This window comes from Rhipicephalus microplus, chromosome 3, assembly GCF_043290135.1.
Source record: "Rhipicephalus microplus isolate Deutch F79 chromosome 3, USDA_Rmic, whole genome shotgun sequence".
NCBI classification, from domain to species: Eukaryota; Metazoa; Arthropoda; class Arachnida; order Ixodida; family Ixodidae; genus Rhipicephalus; species Rhipicephalus microplus.
In genome coordinates this window covers 96,561,545-96,587,822 of record NC_134702.1, presented here as the reverse complement: position 1 = coordinate 96,587,822, position 26,278 = coordinate 96,561,545, and the positions used below count along the sequence as shown (strand labels likewise).

General features: G+C 46.1%; 1 protein-coding gene across 2 annotated transcripts in view; it reads right to left on the bottom strand.

Moving 5' to 3' along the window:
• The window catches only part of LOC119172225 (uncharacterized), a 374,740-nt gene extending 351,052 nt beyond the window's left edge, over nucleotides 1–23,688 (bottom strand). The window contains exons 1-2 of one of the 2 annotated variants that reach the window (XM_075890026.1): nucleotides 23,335–23,688; nucleotides 12,939–13,036 (exon numbers count right to left, since the gene is read on the bottom strand). In XM_075890026.1, coding sequence (XP_075746141.1) covers nucleotides 12,939–13,036; nucleotides 23,335–23,412 — 176 coding nt within the window. In that variant the 5' untranslated portion in view covers nucleotides 23,413–23,688. The remainder of the gene's footprint in view (nucleotides 1–12,938; nucleotides 13,037–23,334) is intronic. The other variant, XM_037423263.2, reaches the window with a different exon arrangement.
• Nucleotides 23,689–26,278: the final 2,590 nt, after the last annotated feature.

The window sequence follows — 26,278 nt, the reverse complement described above, 5'->3', positions numbered from 1 at the left end:
ATCCTTCCATTTTCCAAGATTACTGCCAGATGGCGCTCATGTCTCACGCGGCGCCTCCAGAATTTTATTCACCAATTTTTCTCGCAGAGATCATCAAATAAACGTCTTATTCACACCCTCGAGACACAAGACGATCGTCTTTCGACGACATGGGCAGTGTAACATGCAGACGCGGGGCCAGTTTTTCTAAACCAAGGAACTCGCCAGCAGACGCTTCCTGCGTTGTCATTGCGAAGCAAGTGAGGGGGAGCACAGAAGAAGAGAAAGAGGGGGAGTGCGCATGCGCAATGATGGTGTGAAATCCACTTGAAGGGATGCCTAGAGGAAAGAGAGGGCGATTGAGCGAAAACAGGTGGTACGGGAAGAAGTGGAGAAAGTAACGTGGAGTTTTCGGAGAAAGGGAAGGAGGATGCTTGCGCATGCGTAGCGTAGTATGACTGCGGACGCCGCCGACGGCATGGGACGTAGGCCCGAGCAAGAGATGCTTCATATCTAAAACATCTTGAACCGGCCCACTCTCTCTTCATCCTGTTCTTCGTCGTCTTCTTCATTTTTTTATTCGCTCCCAAAACACGAGCGTCGACTACTCCGGCGAGGGATGCAACAACTCGGATGGGCTCAACGACGAGTACACACACACACACACACACACAGAGAAAAATAAAAATGGAGAAATTCTAGGTGAACAATATTTCATCGCGAAGCGAGGTTTGAACCCGCGTACACACCATCGGAAAACGAGTGGTCAGCAGAGTACTATTACAAAGGCTTTGGGAAGAGAAGTAAGGCAGGTCAGAACAGATGTGACGGTGAGTAGAAAAAAAAGGACGAGAGGGAAACGTGCCACAGAAAGAAAGAGAGAAAGAGAGGATGAAATGCAGAATGAAAGAAAAGATGGAAAGAAAGAGAAAAACAATCAAAGAAACAGAGAAAACTAGAGAGACCGAGAGAAATAGATAGAACAAGGAAATGAGAAATATATTTATAGAGCGAAGTAAATGGTAGAGAGAGAGAGAGAGAGTGTGTGTGTGTGTGAGTGTGTGAGTGTGTGAGTGTGTGTGTGTGTGTGTGTGTGTGTGTGTGTGTGTGTGTGTGTGTGTGTGTGTGTGTGTGTGTGTGTGTGTGTGTGTGTGTGTGTGTGTGTGTGAGATAGACAGACCAAGAAAGATAATGCAAGAGCGTGAGAGAGAGAGAGAGAACAAAGAAATAGGGGAAGCCAGGGTAAGGAAGATGGCAAGGCCACCAGCTACCACTAGTGCGTAACACCCCTCCTTTATATCACAAGTGGAGCAGGCATGTTATAATTTGAGTCAAATGTAAACGGAAACGTAATCAGTAATTTTCTTCAAATTTCTCATTCGAAGCAATCTGCGTTTAGCGAGCGGTTGGTGGCATTAGTCTTTACAGAAAACGTAATCTATATGCAGTGATTTTATTACTGCCCGTCGCACCCCATCGTAAGCTTTATGGCTATACAGTAGATACACTGACATCGCAAATTACACGGGGGCTTACCATTACGCCTCACTCGAAATGCGACCGTCGTGGCCAGCATCGAACTCGTGACCTTCGCAACAACAGCCGAGCACTACAACTACTGGAGCACCGTGGTGGACGCACTGGTGTTTTTAGAGTCGCGAAACACACGGTATGTATACATAATTTGCTGCGTCATTACGCATAGGTGAAAAAAAGAACAGGAAACCTAAACCACCAGTCAAATATTACCAACTATATGGGTCAACAAACAGTTTTATGATCAGTGACGTTTCTTGCGCGTAATAGAAAATTGTGCGCAAGCCAGCTTACCACGGCTTTCTAATTCTGAATTCGTACACGTGGCTTTTTGCACTGAAAGTGGCTACATTACACGTCTCACGTTTTCATGAGGCTACGACGCAACGAGTTCAACTTCGTAAGTCTCATTAAGAGTGGCTGCACCGCCACTTAGCAACGCTAAACAAAACAAAACTTTTAATCACCTTTGCGACCTAGTTGACATTCGCAGCAACACATTTGCGTGCCACATAGAGCAACGTGACACACATAAGAAACAAGACCAGGGGTAAAAAAACAAACAAAAAAGAACCATAGAGTCACAGAGACACGACGTCTTGCTTACTTTCTTCAGGAGCGACACGCGCGAAGTTGCAGCTCCGGAATTCGTTAGCGCGCAAAAGCGATGACGGTGCAAAATAAAGCAAGCGCCTCGCGTGGCAATGCATGCTCACTTCATACGCAGGGCCTAATTAAGTTTAGCGGCACGCCCGCCTGCCTATCGCATACCCGCAGGAAGCAGGGCCGGATGACCTTCCTCGTAGAGGGAGAGTGTAAGGGAAGACAACTCAGGTGGTGACGTCAGAGCCCTTTCCAGTAAACGAGCATGCAAGAATAACGAAGCCAAAGTGAAAGCACGTGGCTTAAAAGACGAGTGCAATGAGCTCGCACCGCAGATGCAGTTGCTATGCCCCTTCCCCCCTTCTTTACATTGCATGCTCAATCATGGCGCTTGTGCCACGAAAGCAGCGAAACGCGAGAAGAGTAATAGCGCTCTCGCTGCAAACCCCGCCAGATGGAGTCGCGCGACTACAGCTTTGCTGGCGTAATCTGGTAGTTGCGTGCAGCGTGGCAGTGTCTACGTACGAACCGCTGGCTGGAATGCGAAATACCGGACGACTGGCGAATGCAGCGTTTACTTGGTTGCCCTCTCTTTGTGAGATAGCAGTCAACTGAATCCCAGTGCATGATTTTAGGAGGCCTGCGCAGAATCGGCACACGACAATCGTGTCCGAATAATTTTCGTGTGCGAGTGCATACTGCGTGCTTTTCTGCATTGCGGGTATTAGAGCGGGGAAGCCCACTTTCGTGCTTATGCACGTGAACGAGGACGTCCCCTCGCTTCTAGGGACATGCCATGCTACAAGGAACGGTTACAGGGGGGTATGCCTCGGTAAACCAGCTATCGGATGCCGAGTTAAGCCTCGTACCGGCTATAAGAGATCCTCTGCGCACTCCGCGGAAGAAGAAAGATTACATAGATCGGAGACAAAAAGAGAAGGAAGACGCCAGCCAAGCTACAATCCCGCACCACTGTGAAGCTGCGCAAGCCTCGGAGATGCCACGGCTTCATCGGAGAACCGAGCAACCGACGACGTACTTCGAAGGCTTTTCTTCGCGACGCGAGATTACCGGCGGACGATGAGACTACAGCCAGAGCTCATCATTAGGTACGCGCGAAATGCTCGGCCTCACGCATATAAATGATGCATCTCGCTCGCGTTCCTTGTCTGCGCGCCCAAACTTGCATTGTTGTGTCTTCTTTATTTTTCTTCGTGTGTGGATCTCTGGCGGCGGGGATGTACTGCGCTCAGACGTGCCTCGCGCAATTATTGGGGACGACGATAGTAGCAGGAACCTCGCGCGCAGATATTGCAGACCACCCTGCGGCAATGTTCCCGGTCTCATAACCCTAGCCACGTATCCTTTCCGTTGCCGACCGCTCATTTAGTTGGTTATATTATGTCCATAATAAGCTGACACATGCTGTGCTCTGTAGATAATTCCTCTGGCTCCTTACTTGGTTGCAGTCATTGGCGTTGTAGCCCTAGATTACTATTATGTTTCTGTACTTATCCATCTTATGGGCATCCCAATAAGCGATATTCTATTTTAGTCAGTAACCTCTATATTTCCTTCCGTAACAAACTTTTACGAATAATATCAAAATAACCCTATATACGCAACGGAAAAACGGAGAGTGTGCAAAAGAGAAATGAAGGTTGAGACAAATATAAATAACTGTTGGAGTGTTGTGTCGAGAAACCACGATGGTCATGAGGCATTCCGTAGTGAAAGAGTTTGAAAAGATTGGTCCCCTGGTGTTTTTAAACGTAACCTGAAGATAAGTTTCATGATATCTGGGGTTTAGCGGCACGTGCTTGGTGAAAATGCGCCATGAGATATGATGGAAAGGTACCGTACTTACTCGGTTTCTCAAAGAACCCCGACTGTGACTCGAGGAGTGATGTTTAGTTGTGTCCCGGAAGAAAAAAAAAAGATGCATTTCGGTATTGCATATTGATGTTCACCTAAAACATGCGTAATACTTGTTTTTTGATTGACAATGTTCGCAAGTATGAACGCAGCAAGCCGATCAAGTGCGCGTTGAAAAGGTGCCTAAACTTTAACCGGGTGGCTGAATCCTGTGACAGAAAGACAGACAGAGAGTGATAGGCAGATATATAGAAAACGGACAGACAGACAGACAGACAGACAGACAGACGGACAGACAGACAGACAGACAGACAGACAGACAGACAGACAGACAGACAGACAGACAGAGACAGAAACAGACAGACAGACAGAGACAGAAACAGACAGACAGACAGGCAGACAGAGACAGAGACAGAAACAGACAGACAGACAGACAGACAGACAGACAGACAGACAGACAGACAGACAGACAGACAGACAGACAGACAGACAGACAGACAGACAGACAGACAGACAGACAGAGAGACAGACAGACAGACAGACAGACAGACAGACAGACCAAAATTTTCACGTTGAAGTATTTCAAGAAATACTATTGTCTTTAAAAACATTATTGCTCCCCGCATAGACACGATGTGCCCTACAGCCTACCATATTCAACTATGGCTTTAACCGCCATGGCGTTTTTTCTGCAGCTGCATTGTTGGCCATTGTGAAAACCACTCTAGTAGAGTAGGCCATCGGCAGTTTAACCTAACCCTTGCCCTACCCACGACAAACCGATGTCATTCACATAGCTTGTACCGCTTCTATCGAACAACAGCTGGGCTTGTCCACAATGAAACGAGCCTTGGGGTACGCCACAGTTAAGCTATTTTGATTCATAATGTTGTGTAAATGCTTCAGCTTCAAATTCGTTGTTTCGCAGAAATTCCGGTATTGGCGTCGTTGGGAGCAAAAAATTATCATCTTCACCGCGACCGAAAAATTGAGAAAAATGCAAAGAAAATAAATAGCACAAATCTTCGGCTCAAGCGAGCATCGAACCCAGACCGTCTACGTGGGAAGCAGATGTTCTATTACAGAACCACGCAGTAGCTTGAAACTGCTTCAAAAAGAAAAAAAAGAACGCGATATCAATGTCATGTAACATAAACCCGTGCAATACTGCGTGGTAGGCACGTACAATCGCAACAGGCATCAAAGCATGTGAAACGCGCAACGAGTGCACTGTTGTTTTTCTAAGGCCCACGTAACAAAACGCTGCCACATATTTAATAAGTAACAGCAGATGCATCAACAAAGAAAGCTGCTACGTACAGTCTCGTGTTGCCTTTAGTATATAAGTAGTTGGCGCTTCGCTGACTATAGTAAAACTGTGGCGTCGTGGCCACTTTATTGTGCTTACAGTAGATATTCCAGAATAGCTTGCAGCAGCCAATATACCGACCGAATTCGTTCACTTTCTTACGGCACGGTTCAAGTAAAATAAATTGAAAAACTCGCTCGAAGCATCTATTTAGGTCGAGAAGGGACATAAATAATGTAAGCATAATTATAAAATGTCTGCGTCTACGCAAGCAGAGCGCACGCCCGTCTGTTCATCCGTCCATACATCCGTCCATCCATCTGTCCATCAGTTCTATACATACGTACTCCTATGATACAGCCCGGGTTAACGTCAATTGTAGCTAGGCGCCATCTAATGAGGTTGATTCGTGTAACACTGTGGAGGGCTACCATCTTCATGAGCTCTAGCGCAAACACCAGCACTTCATATCAGATTAGCGCTTCTAGTTTCGCTAACATCAATGATGTTGTAGGCACTGTTACGCGAATGTGAACAACGGCTAATATGAAACATTTGCGGCTGTTTAAGTATGTGTGTACGTGGATTTGTACAAATATTGAGCACCCCCTGATAACGTCTTGCTCAATAAAAAGATTTTTTTATACACATTGACCCTGCTTGCGCATGCTTCGCATGACACCACTTCCCAAGGTACGTGGGATCTGAGAAATCTTTTTCCTTCCGTTTCACAGCAGCGGAGCTCCCGCCACTCGGTGCGGTAAGAGGCTTAGATTGCAGGCAACGCTTTCCGCTGACTAGTGTGGAGCATGCAGGCCAGCGCGCCTAGTATAGACGCAGCACACAAGCGAATTATGGCGTGTTAAAGTGTATCAACCTAATTAATCTGATATACCATATTAGAAGTGAAGCGCAATTATTACAGTGAACGTACACATCCCTAAGTAATCACATTTGATTAATCACGCGGTGCCAGAGGCTCAGCGGATAGAGCGAAAAACATTTATCTGAAATAAATGAGCGCAATGCAAGCACTCAGTCACATCAAGAAGCCGCCAAGCTTATAAAAAAGGAACAGAAAAAAAGACAGGTGCACAGCGAACTAATTAGCCACGTGCTGTTAATTTTCGTGTGACAAATGAGGGAGGCAGCTGCCGTATTCGTGAGTTTTTTTTTCTTTTTATTCACATTTTATTCACTCCGTGAATCATACGGTTACCTGGGAATTCTTAACGTTGTTATCAGCGACGGCTTGATTTAGTTGGTAGGGTCGCTTTATTTATTTTTTTAGCATGACACTTTCTGCGTATCACCCCAAACTGCTTTCGCGACAGAATGTAGTTGAGCCTGCGACATTGTAACATAATAAACTTTGAATTAGTGCTTTGGGCCTATATCAGAGTCAATTTTCTCCTATGTTTTTTTTTTGTCACCTGCAATTACGCCTTTTCCATTTCGTCTTTGTGTTTGTTTTCTTGATATAATCCTTCCAGCGTCGATCCCACTAACTTTTTTAATTAGTTACACGGTCTGTACCTAACCAGCAAAGGTTTTCTGGTAGATTCATTAACAAATGTGTTAACCTTTAACATAACCTCACACGACACTAATTAGCAGATTTTCGAAGCGTGAGCAGAAAAACTGTTCTGCGAGATGCATGTGCTATTCTTTTTTGTATTTTTTAGTTATGAAAGCTCCCACTAGCCTTTAATTTCTCTTTAACGAAAGTTCTTGAATATTTAAAAAACAGGAACACTTCCTCGAGTTATTAACGTTAAGCATACAAGGTGCCTTGTTTTAGACCATATAGGTATTTTATGAAAATTCTACAACACTCCCGATGTTGTCTTTCGCGCGTGAACGTCGAGGAAGCAATACTACTTTATCAAAGCCAAAGTCGATAGATATGTGGGGTTTAACGTCCCAAAACCACCATATTATTATGAGAGGCGCCATAGTGGAAGACTGCGGAAATTTCGACCACCTGGAGATCTTTAACGTGCACCCAAATCTGAGCACACGGGCCTACACCATTTTCGCCTCCATCGAAAATTCAGCCGCCGCAGGCAGGACTCAATCGCGCGACCTGCGGGTCAGCAGCCGAGTACCTTAGCCACTAGACCACCGTGGCGGGGCAGATAACTTTCAAACTATTCACATGTTCGGACGAAGCAGAAACTGCATAGACCCTCGATTGCGTGAGCCTGCGGAGCTGCTATAGGCTCAAAGTCAGCAATTCACTGCCGCAGCAGCTGTTCTCCTACAAAGTAAATTCATTTTCTTTTTAGTGCGACTATAATTAACATCTTTACACGCCAGAAAATTTTTAATTTAGGACACCAATTGTTATATGGGGTTGCATTTCACCTAAGCACCCTTATCGCATAAGGCACCACGGTACGTTGACCGACATCAGCATACACGGACGCGCCCAACAGCACACAACACAGCATTGTAAAACACCGCATAAGAGTTATCGTGCCACACATCCACACAACTATGCTGCAAACATTCGGCATATATCTATGGTATCTTGGCCGTTCAGTGCCTGTGACAATATTCTTGTCATGCACAGTTAAGCCCCAATCATTCAGAGAACGCACATAAATTTATGCACGGCTTCTAGATAGTTCTAAAAAAGGACCTGCTCGTTATTCTAAACCTACCTAATATTGAACGCTCCTTTTACCTATTGAGAGCAAGTTATTAGCTGGCACTTTGTCCCATGGGCCACAGGTGTTTCAATAACCCATGAACGCCATTTGCTCCTGAACGATGTTTTGGGTAAAACACTAACCCTTACAGAAACAAAAAGGATATGTCTGGAAGCTGGACAACCCTACACTCCCATTTTCGCAGATGATTGTTATCGAAGTTGGTGTTTTTTTTATATTTTTAGAGAAAGAAAGACTCTATTTTAGAGAAACAAATGTTTTTTGCCGGCGTCTATATATGGATACATAGATATGTGGGGTTTAACGTCCCAAAACCACCATATAATTATGAGAGACACCGTAGTGGAGGGCTCCGGAAATTTCGACCACCGGGGGTTCTTTAACGCGCACCAAAATCTGAGCACACGGGCCTACAACATCTCCGCTTCCATCGGAAATGCGTCTATATATGGCTAGCAAGCTATGTATCTCTGAAGCGATGGGGCAGAGGACCAAATGATTTCAGAAGAGAATGAATCACTGTAGAACTCGCTGTATCATGCAAAGTATTTTGCAATTTATATTGGTTATTGGCAGGAAATATGGCGAGTTGAAAACAGAACTAGCTTACGCAGTATCCTAGCGATGCTTCAAGGACGGAGACTGCATGAGCAATATTACTCAAAATGAACCATTGCCGTCCACGTGACGATTAACCACTCGGTGATTGTTGTTTTCAGGATTTCATCCTATTGCTAAACCCTCGGGGATGTTGTCTGCTCTGTTTTTTATAGTCCTATTATGTTGTTGTCTGGTGCAGAGGCGTTTCTGGTCTATATGAGCTCGGTCTCGTACCCTTAAGGGGTCTCAAGACAACCTCCGAAAACACAACGAACGAGTGCGGTATTTTTTCCTATATCGTTTCCGGCCTTTTCGACGCAATTCGTATCGTCATCAGTCTGTTCACGTGACGTCATGAGGAGGTGCGCTCTCGATTGGTCCATATACGACCGAGAGATATCGCTTGTGAATTGTTTACAACCACACCTCGTTCTGCCTTGACTTGCATGACAATCGTCCACGATCAATTGATTTTTGTTCGTCTTGCGAGTTCTCGATCGTGCGAGTGCATACAACAGCTTGGAGCCGAAAAGCACGAACTCCTTATATGCTCAACGCTTACCGCTCACATTCTTCGCGTGTTTTATCATGAAGAAATAAGTAACGAGGAGGAAGTGGCACCAGCGAGAAGGGTAACGAAGGCGAGAAGGAAGCCACTCTCTTGACTGTGAACTCTGTGTCAATATGGGACCCTTTCAATGGACAGTTGTCAGCACCAGTTCCGACTGTCTCCCTCACTGATCTTTTTTGTTTCTTTTTTTGCGGTTGCTTTTTCTTGTCATGAATCACCAACTTGTATGTACCCGCACCTTTCTCAGTTACAGTTCGCAATATCCGCTTCCATCTGGGCCTCCGTAAGACTGACTTCTCGACGTGCGTCTCCGTATTAAACGGAACGTCAACAACAGGCATCTGCAGTGGGCTGACAGTCTCCAAACTTCCGGGGCCATTGCTCAATCTTCGCTATCTTTCAACGAGCCAATCCGAGCCTTTCTTTGGAAGGCACGTTGTCTTACCCGGAAGGTCTACCTACATTAAACGTACAGAGCCTCAAAAAAAAAAAAATCAAAACTTTGCGTATGTCAGCGAGAATTGCTGCGTGAACGGCGTGAGCGAGGAGATCAACAGTTGAAAGAGCAGAAATATGAGCGGATATCTTGAAGTTTGAAAACAAAAACTCTTTTAGGTGTATTTCTATCTCGTCTACTTGTCGCTTCGTGGTTTCCTTGTATTCAATTTCGGCGTTGAACTTAAAGGAATGACAAAATGAATGAATAATCGAGTGCTGGCAGCGTGACACTCGAAATGAAACCAGAGAACGAGTAAGAAGCATATGGCACAGACTTTGGCACCTCTGATTCGGGTCCTCCTGTCTAGTACTTCACCAGCAACCCTCTTTTTCTTGCCAACAGGAGAGGTTTAACTTCATTTCCACCATCACCTAGTGGAGGTCTGGCACGCCAGCTCGACTTGTCAGTGTACGCAGTTCCCGAGCAGCTCTGCGTGCCAGAGCTGTTAGAAAACGGTGACATGGAACGAAAAAAAAATGAAAGACTAGTTCTGTCAGTAAAAAAAAAGAATATAACGAAAAGGAAGAACTTGCAGGAGGGGAGGGGAAGTCTAAAAGCTGAAGGCTGATGTGCATATCTCCTTTAAAAAAATGACTGTTGTTAGTCTATGCCTACGTTTGTGTGTTCTTGTCCTGTCTCCTGTAGTGCTCCTTCGTATTAACCCCTGGAAAATGCAGCGACGGCACACGTGGACCGCGTAGACTCTTGGCTTTCGTCGAGCTCTGCGCCAGACGTCGAAAGTTAAGAAGATGGAAGATATATGAAAAATAGAGGCCGCCACGAACACCCGGTGCACTAAATTATTTCCGCGGCTGCTGCCCTTGATGGCTGATGTGTTCGATTCCCTTTATTTCTGTTCACCTGCTTCTGGCCTGCATTGCGCGGAGAGCAGAGTCGAGTGGTGCAATGAGAAGAATCGGACTTGGCTGCACAGTTATTTGAGGGAAAGCGCGCGCGACTCCGTCTGATGCCGGAAATTACGAGGAGAAAGAATAACGTAATATTTGTCAGTTAAAAAAAAGAAAAGGTTAGATTGCTCGGTAAAATAGACATTCTTTTTTTCTTTCAGGCAGAAGTTAGATATATTGTGGGACAAATTTAACAGACAGTGGAAGGCGCATAGCTAAGACATACAAAGGTGTAGCTGGGCGAGTTAAAATATTAAAAAGTAGTATGTAATGAAAAATGAATCTGTCACAAACGTTGCGCATTTTTTTGTTTTTCGTAGTTATTAAAATAAATTACACATAAAACGTGCTCTTCCAGACACGTAACCTTATTATGTAATATTAAAACACGCTCTATTCTAGCGGACGCAAAAAGCAAGATAATGCCAACTCCTGAGAAGGCCATTGTCGGGCTCCAGTCAGACGCATTTGGGCGAAACGTGAGAAGGGAGGCCCAATGTAAAACACGCGCATGCGCGGGTTAACTTTTCATTCTTGGTGAAAAGACAACGCATTCTCAACTTCTTTACTTCTGGGGAACAGCCACGCGGAGCGTTAACGATACCACGCATCCAGTTCGTCTCAACGCAGATGACATCTGTATCACCTCTAGTGGAGGACAAAGCAAGCACTGCGGCGTCCACGTAACACTGCAAATGCTTCAGATACTTCTGGGAATTTGCGCGTATATACGCGCGACAGCCCACGTAACTCGGGTTGTGCGGCCCGCCGCAGTTAGCGCAACGGCGCGGTCGGTTGCGCGGGCACTATTTGACGTCGCGTGGTCCGCAGCAGCGCTTGCACCTCATTCTAGAAGCGCAATGCCTGGACACATGTCCCAAGCACTGGTACTTGTAGCAGCGGGCCGGCCAGTCCACAAAATTTCTCAACTTGTACTTAGTGTCACTGATTCCTTTATACCTTAGCGGGCCACTCCAGACAGCACGGAAAGGTTAGCACGACCTTGCCCGTGCGCGTCTTCTTGACTCCTCCTTCACCGACAATGCCGGGGACAGTGTACCTCACGATCCGCTTCACGTTGATGACTCCCTGTGGGCGAAGAACATCGAGCAGCTCTTCTTCCGAGTACGACGTGACAACACCCCTAATGACGCTCGAGCTTTTCTGGTAAGCGTCTGGTACGGAGACCTTAACTTCGACCCCACACAATTGGTCACTCTGGAGGAGTCTGTTGACGCCCTCCACCGAGGGCATGTCCACGAGAAAGCATCCGGTAGGCGCAATCCTGTACTGAGTAGGAGTGACGCCGGAGATCGACCCGGCGACTAATATAACGATGGAGTCCAGCTCGAGTAGCGCACCGTGGGAACGCTTAGACTGTATCAGCACCGGCACCCCCTTGATCATGCCCAGCATCGTGCCAAGGCTCGCAAAATAACCACTTTTTTAGCCAGCGTCCCCTAGTCCATATTCCTAACGGTAAGCGATACTACGGAGTGAGTCCGTAGACAGCACTGGCGGCGAAGAGCCGTGCCGTCATGGCTTAGGCATATCGTCAATATTGATGCGCATATCTCGGGCGTCGTGTTCAGGGAGGATTAAAAAATTGCTTTAATCCTCCTTGGTCATGCTCCAAGTTGTAGGAACTCGTTCTGAGTCGCTCGCTCTCGAATGTGCCTGCATTCTACGTGGTTTCTTAAACGTCGAAAGAGTCATTGGTGGCACACGTTTCTTGCTGTCGCGAAGAGCCGTCGGCGTACTGGGGTGCCACAAACAATGATGACACAACGACTGACGGCTGTAGCTCTGCATCTTGCAAGGGCACCAATTGTTTTACCTAAGGTGTGTAATCAGCCGGCATCATCGCGTATTTTGAGCTCATTCTATATAGTATGAGTTTGAAGGCGTGGAGTCGCGTAATCGGGGGAGAACTACAATGACGGAAGAGGAAGCTGGAACGACGGCGTCCCTTCTTAGGAATACTTATCGATCATTTCGCCACTAGGCCACGTAACTGATCTATCAAATAGGTGAGTCAGTGGTGGAGGCGAAAACGGGGGCTGTTCCAGCGGTTCTATCTTGACACTGACAGATTTTCCTGAAAGAGGGCTTGTGAAGACCGTAGCCTCGCGGGTACAGTGATGGGCGCCATTACTTATCTTGTTATCCATCTTGCTCTAATATATAAGTAAATATTCATTCAGTCAAAAAAGTGATAACTATTTGACTCATTGGCTGAATGACTAATATTTTAATATTATTAGGCGTTCAGTCAATGGCTGAATACTTGATTGATTGAACAACTGGCCGACTGGCCGATTGACTGACTGATTGATTGATTGATTGATTGATTGTTTGATTGATTCTTCTACTATAGACTCACCGTGCTGGCACCAGCCACGCGGCGCATCGATGGGCGAAACCTGGCCTTGCGATTGGTAACTGCGTTGGTCGCTCGACTCCGGAGTCAACGTTGATCACCTATATGTAATAAGAGAGATAACACAAAGAAAAGAAGCACATGAACCTTGAATGATTTTAACTAGTACAAGGTTATGGAAAGAGAACTGCTAATAAAAATATTACTAATGATTACAATATTTTCTAACGTAAATGCAGTCACAGCAGTATGCGCGTATAGCCGGGCCCACAGATCCCTGCAAGCTTTCATGAAATAGAACCTATTATGTCTCGTTTATGCAAACATTTTTTCATGTGATTGCTTATTCATGTCACCGTGTTATTTGTTTTCTTTCTCTCATTCCTTTTTTCCCCATTCCTCCCCCACTCTTTCCTCTATGTTGTGACATTTCAGGTGGCAGCTCGTCACCGATCGTCATACAGCGAAAATTTCAGAAACAGCGCACTGTGGGGTTGTTTGGCCATAAAATGTGTATTAAGACGCCCCTCAATAGAAGTGCACTATCTTTCATGCATTTCAGCCCCCTTGGCAGCGCAGCGGCTGTGGTAAGGAATAAAACTCACGTTATCACGACGCCTTTTCACTTGCTGAATGGCGTAGTTATCGTTGCAAGTTTAAGGACAATTCTGTTCTAAAAGTTATCTTCTTATTGAACCAGTTCAACGCGTTTTACGTTTTCTGGAATGTTCGCAACAAGCACTGCGCGCGGAGAATTTTCGAATTCTGCTGCCTTAGGGGTGTGGCCTTTTCCATGAAAGGAGCGGACGATGCAAAACCTTGCTCCCAGGAAACTCTGGGTCTTTCCGTATGATTCCGGGCGTAGAACTACTTTGGCTGATGCACCAGCACTCCTGCACCATCCGATTAAACTCGCCGCCACCCAACTAGAATCATGTTTTCTAGAACAAGAACCAGGTTGAGAAACCTAAAGTAAGTATTTTCATACAACTGCTTATTCAGCTTTTCTTACAGCTCCAGTCAGAACCTATCGCGAATATGCAACTTCCTTCCGTTTGGGAAACGACTGTTAGAATACTCATGTTCACTTAAACTGAGATTGCACGATCTATCACGCAGTCTGTTATATACATAATGTGTATCGTTTTGACACGAAACATCTTGATTACAAAGCACAAAAGGTGGTACATTGTTGTCAATTTTACGGTGCACAGGTGACGTGACAGTTGGTAAGTCCGTGAGCTATTCGCCGTTCTCTATATCTGTGAGTCACAATCGCTGTATATAGATATTTCATAAGAGCCCGCAAAGTGGGCTGGCTATTTTCGCTCGCACTTATTCGATGCAGCTAGAGTCGAGACACATGAAGAAAAAGAGCCAATCGTGTCCCCTGCGCTGGTGCAATAACCCATATACTACTCATACTACTACAAGGCAGTCCATGCATACTACTACTGCAAGCACACTCCTCCAAGACAGTTTATGTGGGTTCAATTCTCGCAGTCACGGAACAATGAGGAGGTTCGCAATTTGTGTTACTTGAAATCCACGCCACCCCACAACGAAACGTCACAAACTAATAACCACTGAACAACTACTGTTGGGTAACGTGCAAGCCTTTTTAATTTAACAGCGCCTATGTAAAGCTATAGCTTAGCGCAAGCCTGAGGAAGTAGCAACATCTGCTGCGCATATTATTGCGTTGAAACCCAAGACAAACGGCATCGTGAATGCGAGTCATGCTGAAAAATGGGATTACATAAAGACAGTCTGAGTAATGAAACACAATCTAAACACCCCCCACGCGCCTTTTCTTTTTTCAACCTCTTTTTTTTTGTTATTTTGTTTTCATTGACCTTAGGACACTTTCAGCTTGTGCAATAAATAAACACGAGACCCTACGAAGAAAGAAAAGGCAAACTTTCTTCAGACATCGTTCGTTAATATGAAAGGAATACCTGTAACGAGCTGGTGGGATTCAGGCAAACATGGTCTCAAGTGTTTGAAGGAAATGGTGACTCAAGCGTTCGTGTCGTGGGCGCATTAACTGCCGTGGGCGAATTAAAATGTCGTGGGCGCATTAACAAGCTTAGCAAAGGCCCACGCGAGCGCGCTTCTTCGTTACGTGTTACGTGAAATGCACGTTGATCGTAAAAAGTTGCTTGTTGCAAAAGCGATAACATTAACGCGAGCTGGAACAGCTTCTTGGGAAGAAAAAAATATCTTGTCTTCGCCGTATCACGTATCCCACGCGAATTTAAAGCCTCGCCCGATAGCCCGACGTTACTTGGGACGTCTCGAAGTTGGTAAATTGCGTAAAACGGGATAACAAAAAACGATTGGTTACCTAAGTTGTTTGAACTGGTTGCTTTCAGAAACTGTGGCAAAGATACTGTTTCATTTCACGAGGACTAAAATTTGTTCGAACCTATCACTTTACATAGAATATAAAAGAGGTGGATAAAGAAACGATTGGGCTTTATGTGATTTGTCAGGCTTGCTGCCTTATGTAGGAACAAGCAAAACATAGCTACACACGGTGGCTTAGCAGCCATGGCTTTGCGCTGCCTTTAACACGAGGGTGCGAGTTAACTTCCCAGCCCCGGTGGTCTCATTTCTATGAGAGATCATACTAGAAATCGGGTTTTACGCCCGAAAAGCTCGATAATATTACATCCAGCAGCATTGCCACAAAGTTTTACGGGAATGGGGGAGGGGGCTTGCAACGTTTTGCATGCTTCCTGCCACATTACAAGCGAACATCTGAAAACAAAACATGCTTCTTAGCTGAGAGCAGTTTTACACATTTCAGCGTGCCCGAATAGGCTCTCTTTACTCGTATCACAATCGATAGACGCTGTACCGTCTCGTGCCCACGAAAAGGGTGTTAGGTAGCCGTCAGGGGGCCCTCTAGACGCAAGGGAAATATGAATTGTATTTTTTTTTCTCGGTTTGGCTTCAAAACAGTTGTTCTGTGTACGAATACAACTGATGAGCGAAGCTCCTTAGAAGTGGGACGCACAGTACTATGTAAGTTTCGGAACTTTATTTACGATATCTTCTATTTTAAGTATAGCGACTTGGGGCGAAAGGATGTGACACGGAAAACACCCCTCCCTCCCCACACACAAAAAAGAACCAGTATATTGGCAGGACCAGAAAATATTGAATCTTCCATACTACGTCTTTTTGCGCTGGCGCCACCTTTATGTTGCAGAGAGCTTCGAAGGAGACGGCGGGGTGTAGGCCTAAGGAGATTTTCTTAAAAACGCTGGTTGTGCCAGCATGTTGCGCACGCGCAGTCGGTGTCTCCACTCGTTCACACAACTTCGTTATTTCGACGACCTTTGCGGCCTGGAGCTGGCCGCACTTTTTTTAGAACGCCACCGTTCACTCAACGTGTGATATTCCGATCGTATTGCCACGTGCATTTATGTTGGTGCTCGCTTCGTTGCACAGCACCGCCCTCAGCTTATCTACAATGTGGCGTCGGTAGCACGTCGTTCCGTCGCTCGCGGGCTGGGCATGTCTTTGATAAGCAGTGGGACCAGGTGATAACCTGATGTGCATCGGCGAAGAGAGCACGGGTATTCCTTCCGCCGCCGCTGAACCGCACAGGCCGTTTCGAGGCCACCGACAGTTTCCACGCAATTCTTTTATGGGCACAAGTTTGCTCAAATAAAGTTCCTCTCTTTTCAAGTCGCCTCGTCTCCGTGCTTACGGGCCAAGACCGCCACGTAAGTGTGACAGCATAAACAAGCGATCATTTCCTCAGCTCATATCGCCTTTTTATCAGCGAACCTGTTTGAGCTGCAATAATATGAGTGCCGTATCGAGAATAATAAACGAGTGTGCGCCACATAAATTGGGTAATCCACTCTTCTCACCTCTGGTCAACTAACTAAGACGAAGAAAACAGTTAGTCTTATACAATAAGGAAGGAAAAAAAAAATCTGTTGTACAGAACAAAAAATTATTCTCTCTTTAAGGATTTGAATAGTTTTTCTAGGCTACTCGATTCTCAACCAGTACCCCAGGGTGGGCGTGAGCCAAAAGTTTAGAAACTACATCCCAATCTACGGGAAAGGCAATGGTGCCTTCAAGATGACCCCCTAAGTCATTAATGGTCTACACCAATGACGACGAGCCCATAGAATCTATGTATGAGAGGTGCAAACACTTGGTTTCAGCTTTGTTTTAGTGGAAGCTTTTGTCTCTGGAGTTTGGACATCCGTGTCGGGTCGGGACGAATAGAAACAATCTAGCGCTGCATACCTAAAGGCTATAGCAACGACCTAAGATCAACCTATAGAAACAACTCTCATCACCTAGCTAAGGCCTCGAAGCAACCTAGACGCATCCAGATTCGTCTTGATAATCATTCATGTTCACTGTTTCAAGGCTTGCACAGCTTAATGACTGCTGCAAGCTTTGCCAATTTTTCTCCCATACATTTCTCTTTATTCTTTACTTCTGAACGCTGCCCGAACCTTGAGCTAGGAGCACGTGACTTGATCTTTCAATAAGCCTTGATCCGACAGTGGGATTACAGTTATCACGTTGCAATGCTCGAAATGGGCATTGTGCAACTGCACAGCTGCTTAAGAAGCTCAATCTAATCACCTTATGGCACACGTTCCATTTGCCGAATTAAAACCGTTCGGACGTGTTTCCAGCACATGCCTCCGTAGTCCGGTTACAAACTAACACGTACCCTATTCTAGTATTCCTCAACAACGTCCACCCAAAACAGCACCCGGACCAATGTCCATGGTGCCCACATAATGTGGACGTATACACTCAGGCCACCCAAAATCAAATCACCCTTTTTAGGGAGAAACCTATTTGAGAAGCAGTGGAAGGTCTGGCTTGTGAGGAAGGATCGACAGTGCTAAGTTGCTCTGATCGATCAGGCCCAGCGAGCCACAAATGCCAGTGGGGCCCGAACTAATGGACCCACCCACCTTTTCCCTGATTCCATCTAGTACAATGAAGTTTTTACTACTCTACTACTCCAAGCTGCAGTACCGTTTCGCAGGATTTACGATCTCAATGTTACCCCTCCAAAAGCGTTCATAGATCGCCCTCTTTAAAGTGTTTCGCAATGCGTTACGGGCATGCACGCTTTCCGACGGTGCGCGCAAGCTGGGGTTTGGTTTTAGGTTGAAGTGTATGCTTGAACTGAAGCATTCAGCGGTTTTTCATGAGCAAATGCACTGCGTGTCCTACACTTACAGTCGTAACATCTTACATCCAAGTACGTAAATAATGTCAATTTTACTGAATAGACGCGATTATTTTTTCCTTTCTGGGGCTGCAAGAAATCAGTCGCAAAAAATAAATAATCAATTTTCTGCAGGACGCCCAAGATTGAGAAGCACAAATACTCGAAGAAGCATTCGATGGATTAACATAAACGTGCAAACGACAAAGGAGAACGATACAGGTGGCATGCGAAGCTTTTCTTATCTCCAGCATATTATTAAAGATAGTGTCTCACTCCAACACTCTTTTTCAGCAGGAGGAAGGGTGACTATTTAGGATTTTTTTTATCAATCAACAAAAACAGGCGAGCAGGTCTCTATACGTAAATCAAGAAGAAAAGGCAATAACTTTATTTTAAAAAAGTCTAGCGAGTTATTTGGGGATGTGGACAAAGATTCTCGCCTGTGTGTCGCCATTGAGCTTTGGCAGCTGCTTCGACCCGCTGGACGAAACATTTTTTTAAACAAAACTTTGTTTGCTTCTTATAACCACCCCGCGAAATCTCATTGCTACTTCTGCTATTATGTTGCTTAAAATACAACTGATGCCACTGGGCATGTGTAACCGCTACGTGCAACATTGTGTAGGAAAGCGAAAATTGGAATTGAACTGTCTGTAGCGAAAAAATACTAGGGTTCGAACTCCGAAGCAGGAGTAATTTGTCATTACTTTAAAGGGGCCCTGCAACACCTTTTGAGCATGGTCAGGAAACGCTGCCGATCGGTAGTCGAGGCTCCAGAGAACACACGAGCTAAATATTATAGCGCAGTACGCAGCATAGAATTCACAACACATTCTCAGAGCCAGGTAAAAAACGCTTCCTCTTCTCTCAACAGACGCGAAAATGTTGTAGACCCGTGTGCTCAGATTTGGGTGCACGTAAAGAACCTCAGGTGATCGAAGTATCCGGAGCCCTCCACTACGGCGTCTTTCATAATCATATGGTGGTTTTGGGACGTTAAACCCCAAATATAAATCAATCTCTTAACAAATTTTGAAAGACGCTCAAAAACCACTTTTCACGGGCATTGTGTTAGCCGTAGGCTGATTAGAGCATGGCACGCTTGGTTGTCACATAGGCCGTCCTGGAAAGCCGTGACTTGCCCACGCGTGCGCGTGCTATCGCACTGAAAAGCTCTGTGTTCAAAGAAAAAAAAAGCGCTCAAGGGCAGAAGCCATGCATTACGGTTTCTTTTTAACCCCGTCCCGTCTTTCCCTGCCTAGCTTCCAGCCCTTTCGTAGGGACGAGAGAAGTGAGAATGCAATCGCAGCATGCGAAAATCTCCGCTTTTACTGGACGAATACTAATAATTTTTTGCGGTGGTAAATTCGTGAGCTAATAAGATCCTTTGGAGATCAATTCATGGCTACTCGGAAAAATGTTACAGGGCCCCTTTATTATACTTTGCTTTCAGCGAAAACTTTAAATCTCCATGGTTCCATCGCAGCACTGTAATACACAAACAGGTTGGCGTCCGTTTTGCTTCGTTTTATAACCCTTCATCTACCTTGCGGGATTTAGCAAAACTAATTTATCTTATGAGCATTGTGTACGCGAACAAACTTGGCTAATATCAAGTATTCATGTGACCACTTCGTATGCCATCTCCTTGTACGATTCATGACTTGCACTGTGATTCCGGTAGTATGAAGAACGCTGAGAAGGACAGCCTTTCCGTGTGCCGGCTTTACAACAAAATGACACGCAGCATTGATGGCGACAGTATACGTATACCCTCACAGAAAGCCTGTTTTCATATCACAAAGAGCGCGGCAACGCAACTAGCTGTGACCATCTCACGCGAGTCACGTCGCTGTAGTAACGTCATTCGTAGAACGGTATACGTCGCTGTCGATTCTGGCAGTGTGGTTATGCTGGAAAAATATTGAGAACCTAGAAGAAACACGGCGTGTGCAAATAATATCTAGGGTATAACGTCCCAATACCACGATATGATTACAAGGGACGCCGCAGTGGAGAGCTTCGGAGATTTGGACCTTCTGTTGTTCTTTAACGTGCACTGACAACGCACAGCACACGGGCCTCTACTATTTCACTTCCAGCTAAATTCGACCGCCGTGGCTGGAATCGAACCCACAACCTTCGGATCAGAAACCGAGCACCGTTACCGATGGCGTGCGTTACTGGCCTCCCATTGACACAGGCAAACGACTGACCCAGGCAAAATAATGACACCCCCGTATTCAGAAATGCTCCTCGACTCTACTTTCCCCCTTCCCTTGACAGAGTTCAGCACTGCGCCACCACTTGGCTGAAAATGACGCTGCGCTACTCAAGAATCGCAACAGACTATCGCTGATATGCAGTGACTTGCCATGCCTAGAGATGGCGCTCCCATCGGCTTTCTAAAGTGAAGGCGAAGCGTTGAGTGCAGGCAGGTTCTAGAATACGGGGGGTTAGGCAACTACAGAGTACGACACAACCTGTTGTTTCCATTGATATTTTGGAAGTGGTATGCATTCATAGATCTTGTTTCTGCTCGATTGCGTGACCTTCCCGAACGTGATGGCAACCGGAAGTTCCGTCGTACCTTCAGGAGCTGAGCGCGAAAGCACAGGGGAACGAATAAGGAAATTTACACACGCACTAGTATTGGCGGCTGTGCACATTCCTTCTTTCCTCCCTGCATACTTTCGCGCTCATCCCCTGAAAGTATGACAAAGCAAGAAGCCCGCATAGCTGTTCACGAGGGCGGCTTGATGTGCTAGTTGGTAATGCATCGCAACTTAGGATTGCGTGGTATAAGTGCAGAACGCCTAAGGATCAGCAGCACAAATGCTCGTAGAAACAAACACCCGCTGGATTAAGATAAACGTGCAGACGGCACAGACGTTTGATAGAGGTGAGCAGCGCAGATGTTCACGAGGATGGTTTTGTGCGCTAGTTAGCTGGCAATGCATCACGAGAGGCTACAGCGTACGTAATAGACGCTTGTATTGTATCTACTTCCATCATCCTTGTCTGTTGTACGCTATAGCCTTTCATTCCACACAGCTGCCGTCGTCAAGTTCTGTTCACGCGCATGGAAACGTGCCTAAGCCAATACGCCCTAGAAAAGGCCGCAGAAACTGCTTCTTCTTTTGGGCAAGAAGTCGGCAACGTGCGACCCCTTGCATGAAGTCAAACACCCCTCGTCTTCCCGTATCCCACCGTATATAAAGGCCGACGTTTTCACCTAAATTGGAATTGTTTCGTGTAACCCAGGTTTGACTACAACTTGGTGACACGAGTGCTGAAAACAAGCAAAAATTAGAATACAGGTTTTTACATTATTGTCCATTCGACGACTGTTTTTCGTTCGTCTGCGAAAACCTTCTCCCACCCCCTCCCAAATTTGCCGTGTAGCCCATGCAACCTGGCCCTGCACCTCAAACGGTTACCGACCCCAGTTATACGCGGTCTTGCATACACCCGAGACAATGCGGACTTGTCGATGAGTACAATGGCAAGGAGAAAAGATGGAGAGAGGTTCAGCAGTAAATGGTTTGGTAAAGCCCTGCTCAGACTGATCATTGTTCTGACTAGCAGTGTTCGATACTCGTAAAAGTGATTACAGCATCTAACGAATTTAATATCCTTCCCAGACATCTATAGGACCATTAGGCTGTCGCTAACTACGAATGTTTCTTTTTTCAACCAAAGCAATCTTCATAATGCAAGATATGAGAAAATATTGCTTATAGATAAACCTAATTTAAACAAACTAAATTGACGCCCAACGCGATCGAGCAGTTAAGTAAGAAAACACTTGCTATAAACAGCATTTGTTACCAGTCCTCCCTCTTCCTTAATTGCTCGCGAAGACCGTGCTAACGTGCAAGCCAAGCATCTCGACTGCTCAGCATGCTCATTCAATCACGAATCTTTAATCTGTTCTGCCTAACCTGCCAGCGATGCGGTACCACTAAGGTCCTTCGCCACGACAGTATTCCTACCAGCGATGCCCTCTTGTAGATAGAGTATTAGATAACAACATCCGCGTTTTATTTCCCGAAACTACGTTATGATTATGAGATGCCGTACTCTTGGGCTCCAAAAATTTTGACCATGTTTTTTTGGCAGTTCAAGGGCCTTCAAAATATCGGATAACATATCACATATGAACTTTCACGCTAAAATAAATTTAATTCGCCTTTTTTGCTTAAATTTGCTGATATTTCAAAATTGATAATACGACGAGCGCAGTCCTTTCTTTTTTTTTATCTCATCACTGCACATTTCTGCGCATATGCTCTTTCTTTTCAAGTTCTTCCTAACTGCGCAGATGGCAATCACGCGAAAACAAGCAGCAGTAGTTTTCCCGCGCATGAAAATCCTTTACTATACCGGAAAAGACTATCTGCAAGGGCTCATCTGCATCAAGAACCCTATAAATCTACGCGCCGATACTGAACTTTTTTTTATCCCGTTTTGTTTATGAAAGTGAGGCGCAAGAAAATTCTCGAGAGAATATCAAACCACTGTACTCATAATTTCAAGGGGTTGTTCCAAGAAGTCACTGTACACTTTCATGCCACCACGCTAGCAAAATGTCAACAAGAAGGAACTATAGGTCGACGTTATTCCAAAAAGTGGCAACACCGACGGAAGCTTTGTGCGGCATGAAGTATTCAACGCAATAACACGTATTCGTTTTTAAGCCTGGAGTTTTACGAATAATAGGATTGAGGCTTTTACGTACCAAAAAATACTATATGAATATGAGCGACGCCGTATTTAGGGCTCTAAAAACATTGACAACCAGGTTTTTTTTTTTCTTTTTATGGTTCACGTAATTCTAGGTCCTCCATAGCCTCCATCGAAACTCAGCCGCCGCGGCTGGGGTCCAATCCTGCGACCTTCGCGTCATCGGTCTAGCCCCAAACTCACTAGACCCCAATGGCGGGTCCCGTCAAGGAATGTAGACCACTGGAACCACCACACACACTCAGTAGTTCCCACGATAGCCCATGCAGGAGAGGGATAGAGCTTGTTACGAGCATACTGGCCAAACAAACCCAAAATAAAGCTGCAAATAACAGCGCAGCCACAGTCCAACGGAATTCATGAAGATCTCGGCAGGAGCCTATACGTGTACGAGTTTATCGAACGATGTAGATAACGAGCGCTTACGGGATTAAGCAGGAGCGGCCAGTCATCTCGAGCGACGTCGCCTGGTTCGCCGGTGTCGCGACGTTCGGTCGCATCCATGGGATCCCGGCAGAAGACGGCACACTCAACCAACGCCGCGCTCAAGTTCGCACGAAGGCGGGGGCATCACTTAACACTCGGCTGGATTCGGCTAGGCGCTGGACGAGCGTTGCGATGCGAAGCCGCTCGTCGATCCACAGTGGTGCGCACGAATCGATGTCTTCTTTTGTTATTCTCAGTTCAGAAGCACCGTTTCGCGCAATGAACAAAAGTGCGACAAATGTTTCTGACGACGGTTTCGTGAGTCGCGCACAGCCTAGAAAAGAAGTAGATCATGTGGAAAAAGAGCTCCGACGGGTGGTTAATCCGCGCCGCTATCGCAAACGCCAGGTTGTTGTCGCCGTTTCCATGCCTTTGCTTCGTAGGGCGAATCGCCGTTTCTTATCTGCAATCGCGGCTGAACGACATTTGGTCAACTCGGTGACTCCGCCTGGCGCAAACGCCGGGCAGAGGCATGTCACAACTGGTCATGCAGCAAGCTTTGTGCGTACGCCGTATGTAGTGTTGAAGTGCTGGTGTTTTAGTGAGCCAAGGAAGAGCAGGAGTGAAGAGAGGAAATGCAGTGAATACAGCGAGATGCGCATGTGGTTTGATACCGTATTTTGGTGAATAAAACAGTGCAAGATGAAAAAAAGCGCTATGGAACACGTCTTACTGCCCATTACCTGCCAGAGATCGATCACTAAGCCTGTTACGTTTTGGGAAAAAAAACATTAGCAATGCCTGCGTCCCATCGCTAGTCTCCTGTGGAATATACTACGCTGGACAGGCGTGCAGGTCTGTTAATGGGCGACGATAAGAGCGCACTACAACTATGAAGCTGGCGCCGGGCGATTTCTTCGCTGATCACACTCGGTCATGGAATTGTCAGCCAAACATTAATTATAATATCATTTTGGAAAAGACGAGTTAAGCCACATCGTCGTAGAAGCTGAGCGTATTGATGATCTTGGTGATATATGCGTTAGTAAGCCATCCGTATTATTCTCAACTAAAGAGTCACATTTCCTGCGAAAACGCTAAAATTCGTTACTGGCGTGTGGTTGCTGCCGTATAATGGGGGAAAAGAGGTTAGAAAGAGACCTTTAGTGAATTCTTTGTGCATATGCAAGAAAGGGTGCAAGGACGGCCGCTTACGCTTACAATAAGGCCTGTAAACTTCTACAACTGCGCTACATGACGGATGACAGCGTTTTAGGGGCGAATGTTCTCTTAGACTAGCCTTCTCCTGCATCAGGCTTAACCGACAGTATCAGACAAACAGACAGACAGACAAACAAATAGACAAACAAACAGAGAGATGGATGAATGGAAGCATGGATGGACGAATGGACAGACGGATGGACAGATGGATGGATAAATAGATGGACAGACGGACGAATGGGCGGATAGACTGACGGACGCGTGCACGGACGGACGCACGCATAAACAGATAGACGAGTAGACGAACGCTTCGCCTCACTCATCATCATTCACTCCGTGGATATGCCGTGTTTTTTTTTATTTCGCAACGGACTAGGCATTTCCTATAAAAGCCTAGCAATGCACAAGCCTTGCAAAGGTCTGCGCTTTCACAAATATAAAACTGGGAATGTGGTCGCTTTTTGTAACTTAGCTTCCCACATGCTCAACGCTAGCTCGAAACATTGCTATGCGGCCGAATGCCCGCACATTATGATGGTAACCCAAAACGGTCTATGTTGTTGTGCCCGAGGCCGGGAGAGTTGAGTAACAAATGAAACTTCTCCCTCACTGACGCATTCAAATTCGATTATGGCCTGCACACGAGTTCCCCATTCTTTTTTTTTTTCGGAAGCCTCGCCATATTGTGTGGACGTCATTCCGTATTCACCTCATTGCAAACATGTATGCCCGAGGGAACAAAGAGCGACACAGTCAATGCAATAACCACTGGAAGTTCCGGGCAAAAGGTCATTTCGGCGTCGAGATGCGCAGATGATGAACAACGGCGTAAAATCCACAGCAAGCAGCATCACTACGAAAGAGACAGCGTTCCCGCAAGCCTATACGCGTGTTTTCTTTTTTTTTCTTTGTACATCACGTATAACATTGTAACTTCGAGCGACAACACTTCGATCGCACTCCGTGGTTCGACCAGCTTGCACGATCGAGCGAACGGCGGCGCCAACGGGCCTGGGGGAGAATGGCTAACAATGGGCAGTCACGGAATGGGTTCATTTGCAGCATCCTGTGCCCTTTCATTTCGTCAATCACTTTCCCTTTATGCTCTCCCACCGCCACCCTTTACAATAGAGAGTTTTTGTACTGCGTACGCTGCGTACGTGGCGGCGTTGCGTACGTAAGGACGCCACGTCATGCGTAGTGCGCATGCGCAGACCGCAACGCCCACGTATCGCGTTACGTACGCAGCCGCTACGTACGCACGCATCAGATGCGTGCGTACGTATGAGGTGATCGCGCCACTCTCGAACAAGTTCGCGACAGCGCGAGACTTCGTTTTACAAAATGGCGGCATCAAAGGCAAGCACCGACCGGCTCTGTGGCTTAAAATATGGCCATAATCTGGCTATAACACTTGTATTGGCTCCCATTGGCTGTCAACAACACGTGCTTCTAATTTGATCTACCAGATGGCGCAACACGCTTCTCGCTCGTTACGTACGCGGGTACTACGGCGTACTAAAAGCCGATTAGTGGCAAACCACGCCACGTAACGCAAGGCGCTTGCGTGATGCGTACGTAGCACCATTTCGCAGTACTAAAACTCTCTAACGTCATCTGCAGCCACGCCTGTATTCTCTTCACTCAAATGGACAAAGTCGGATTATCCACCTGCACCCCCCCCCCCCTTTTTTTATTTAGGGGCGAAGCTCCTCTTAGTCTA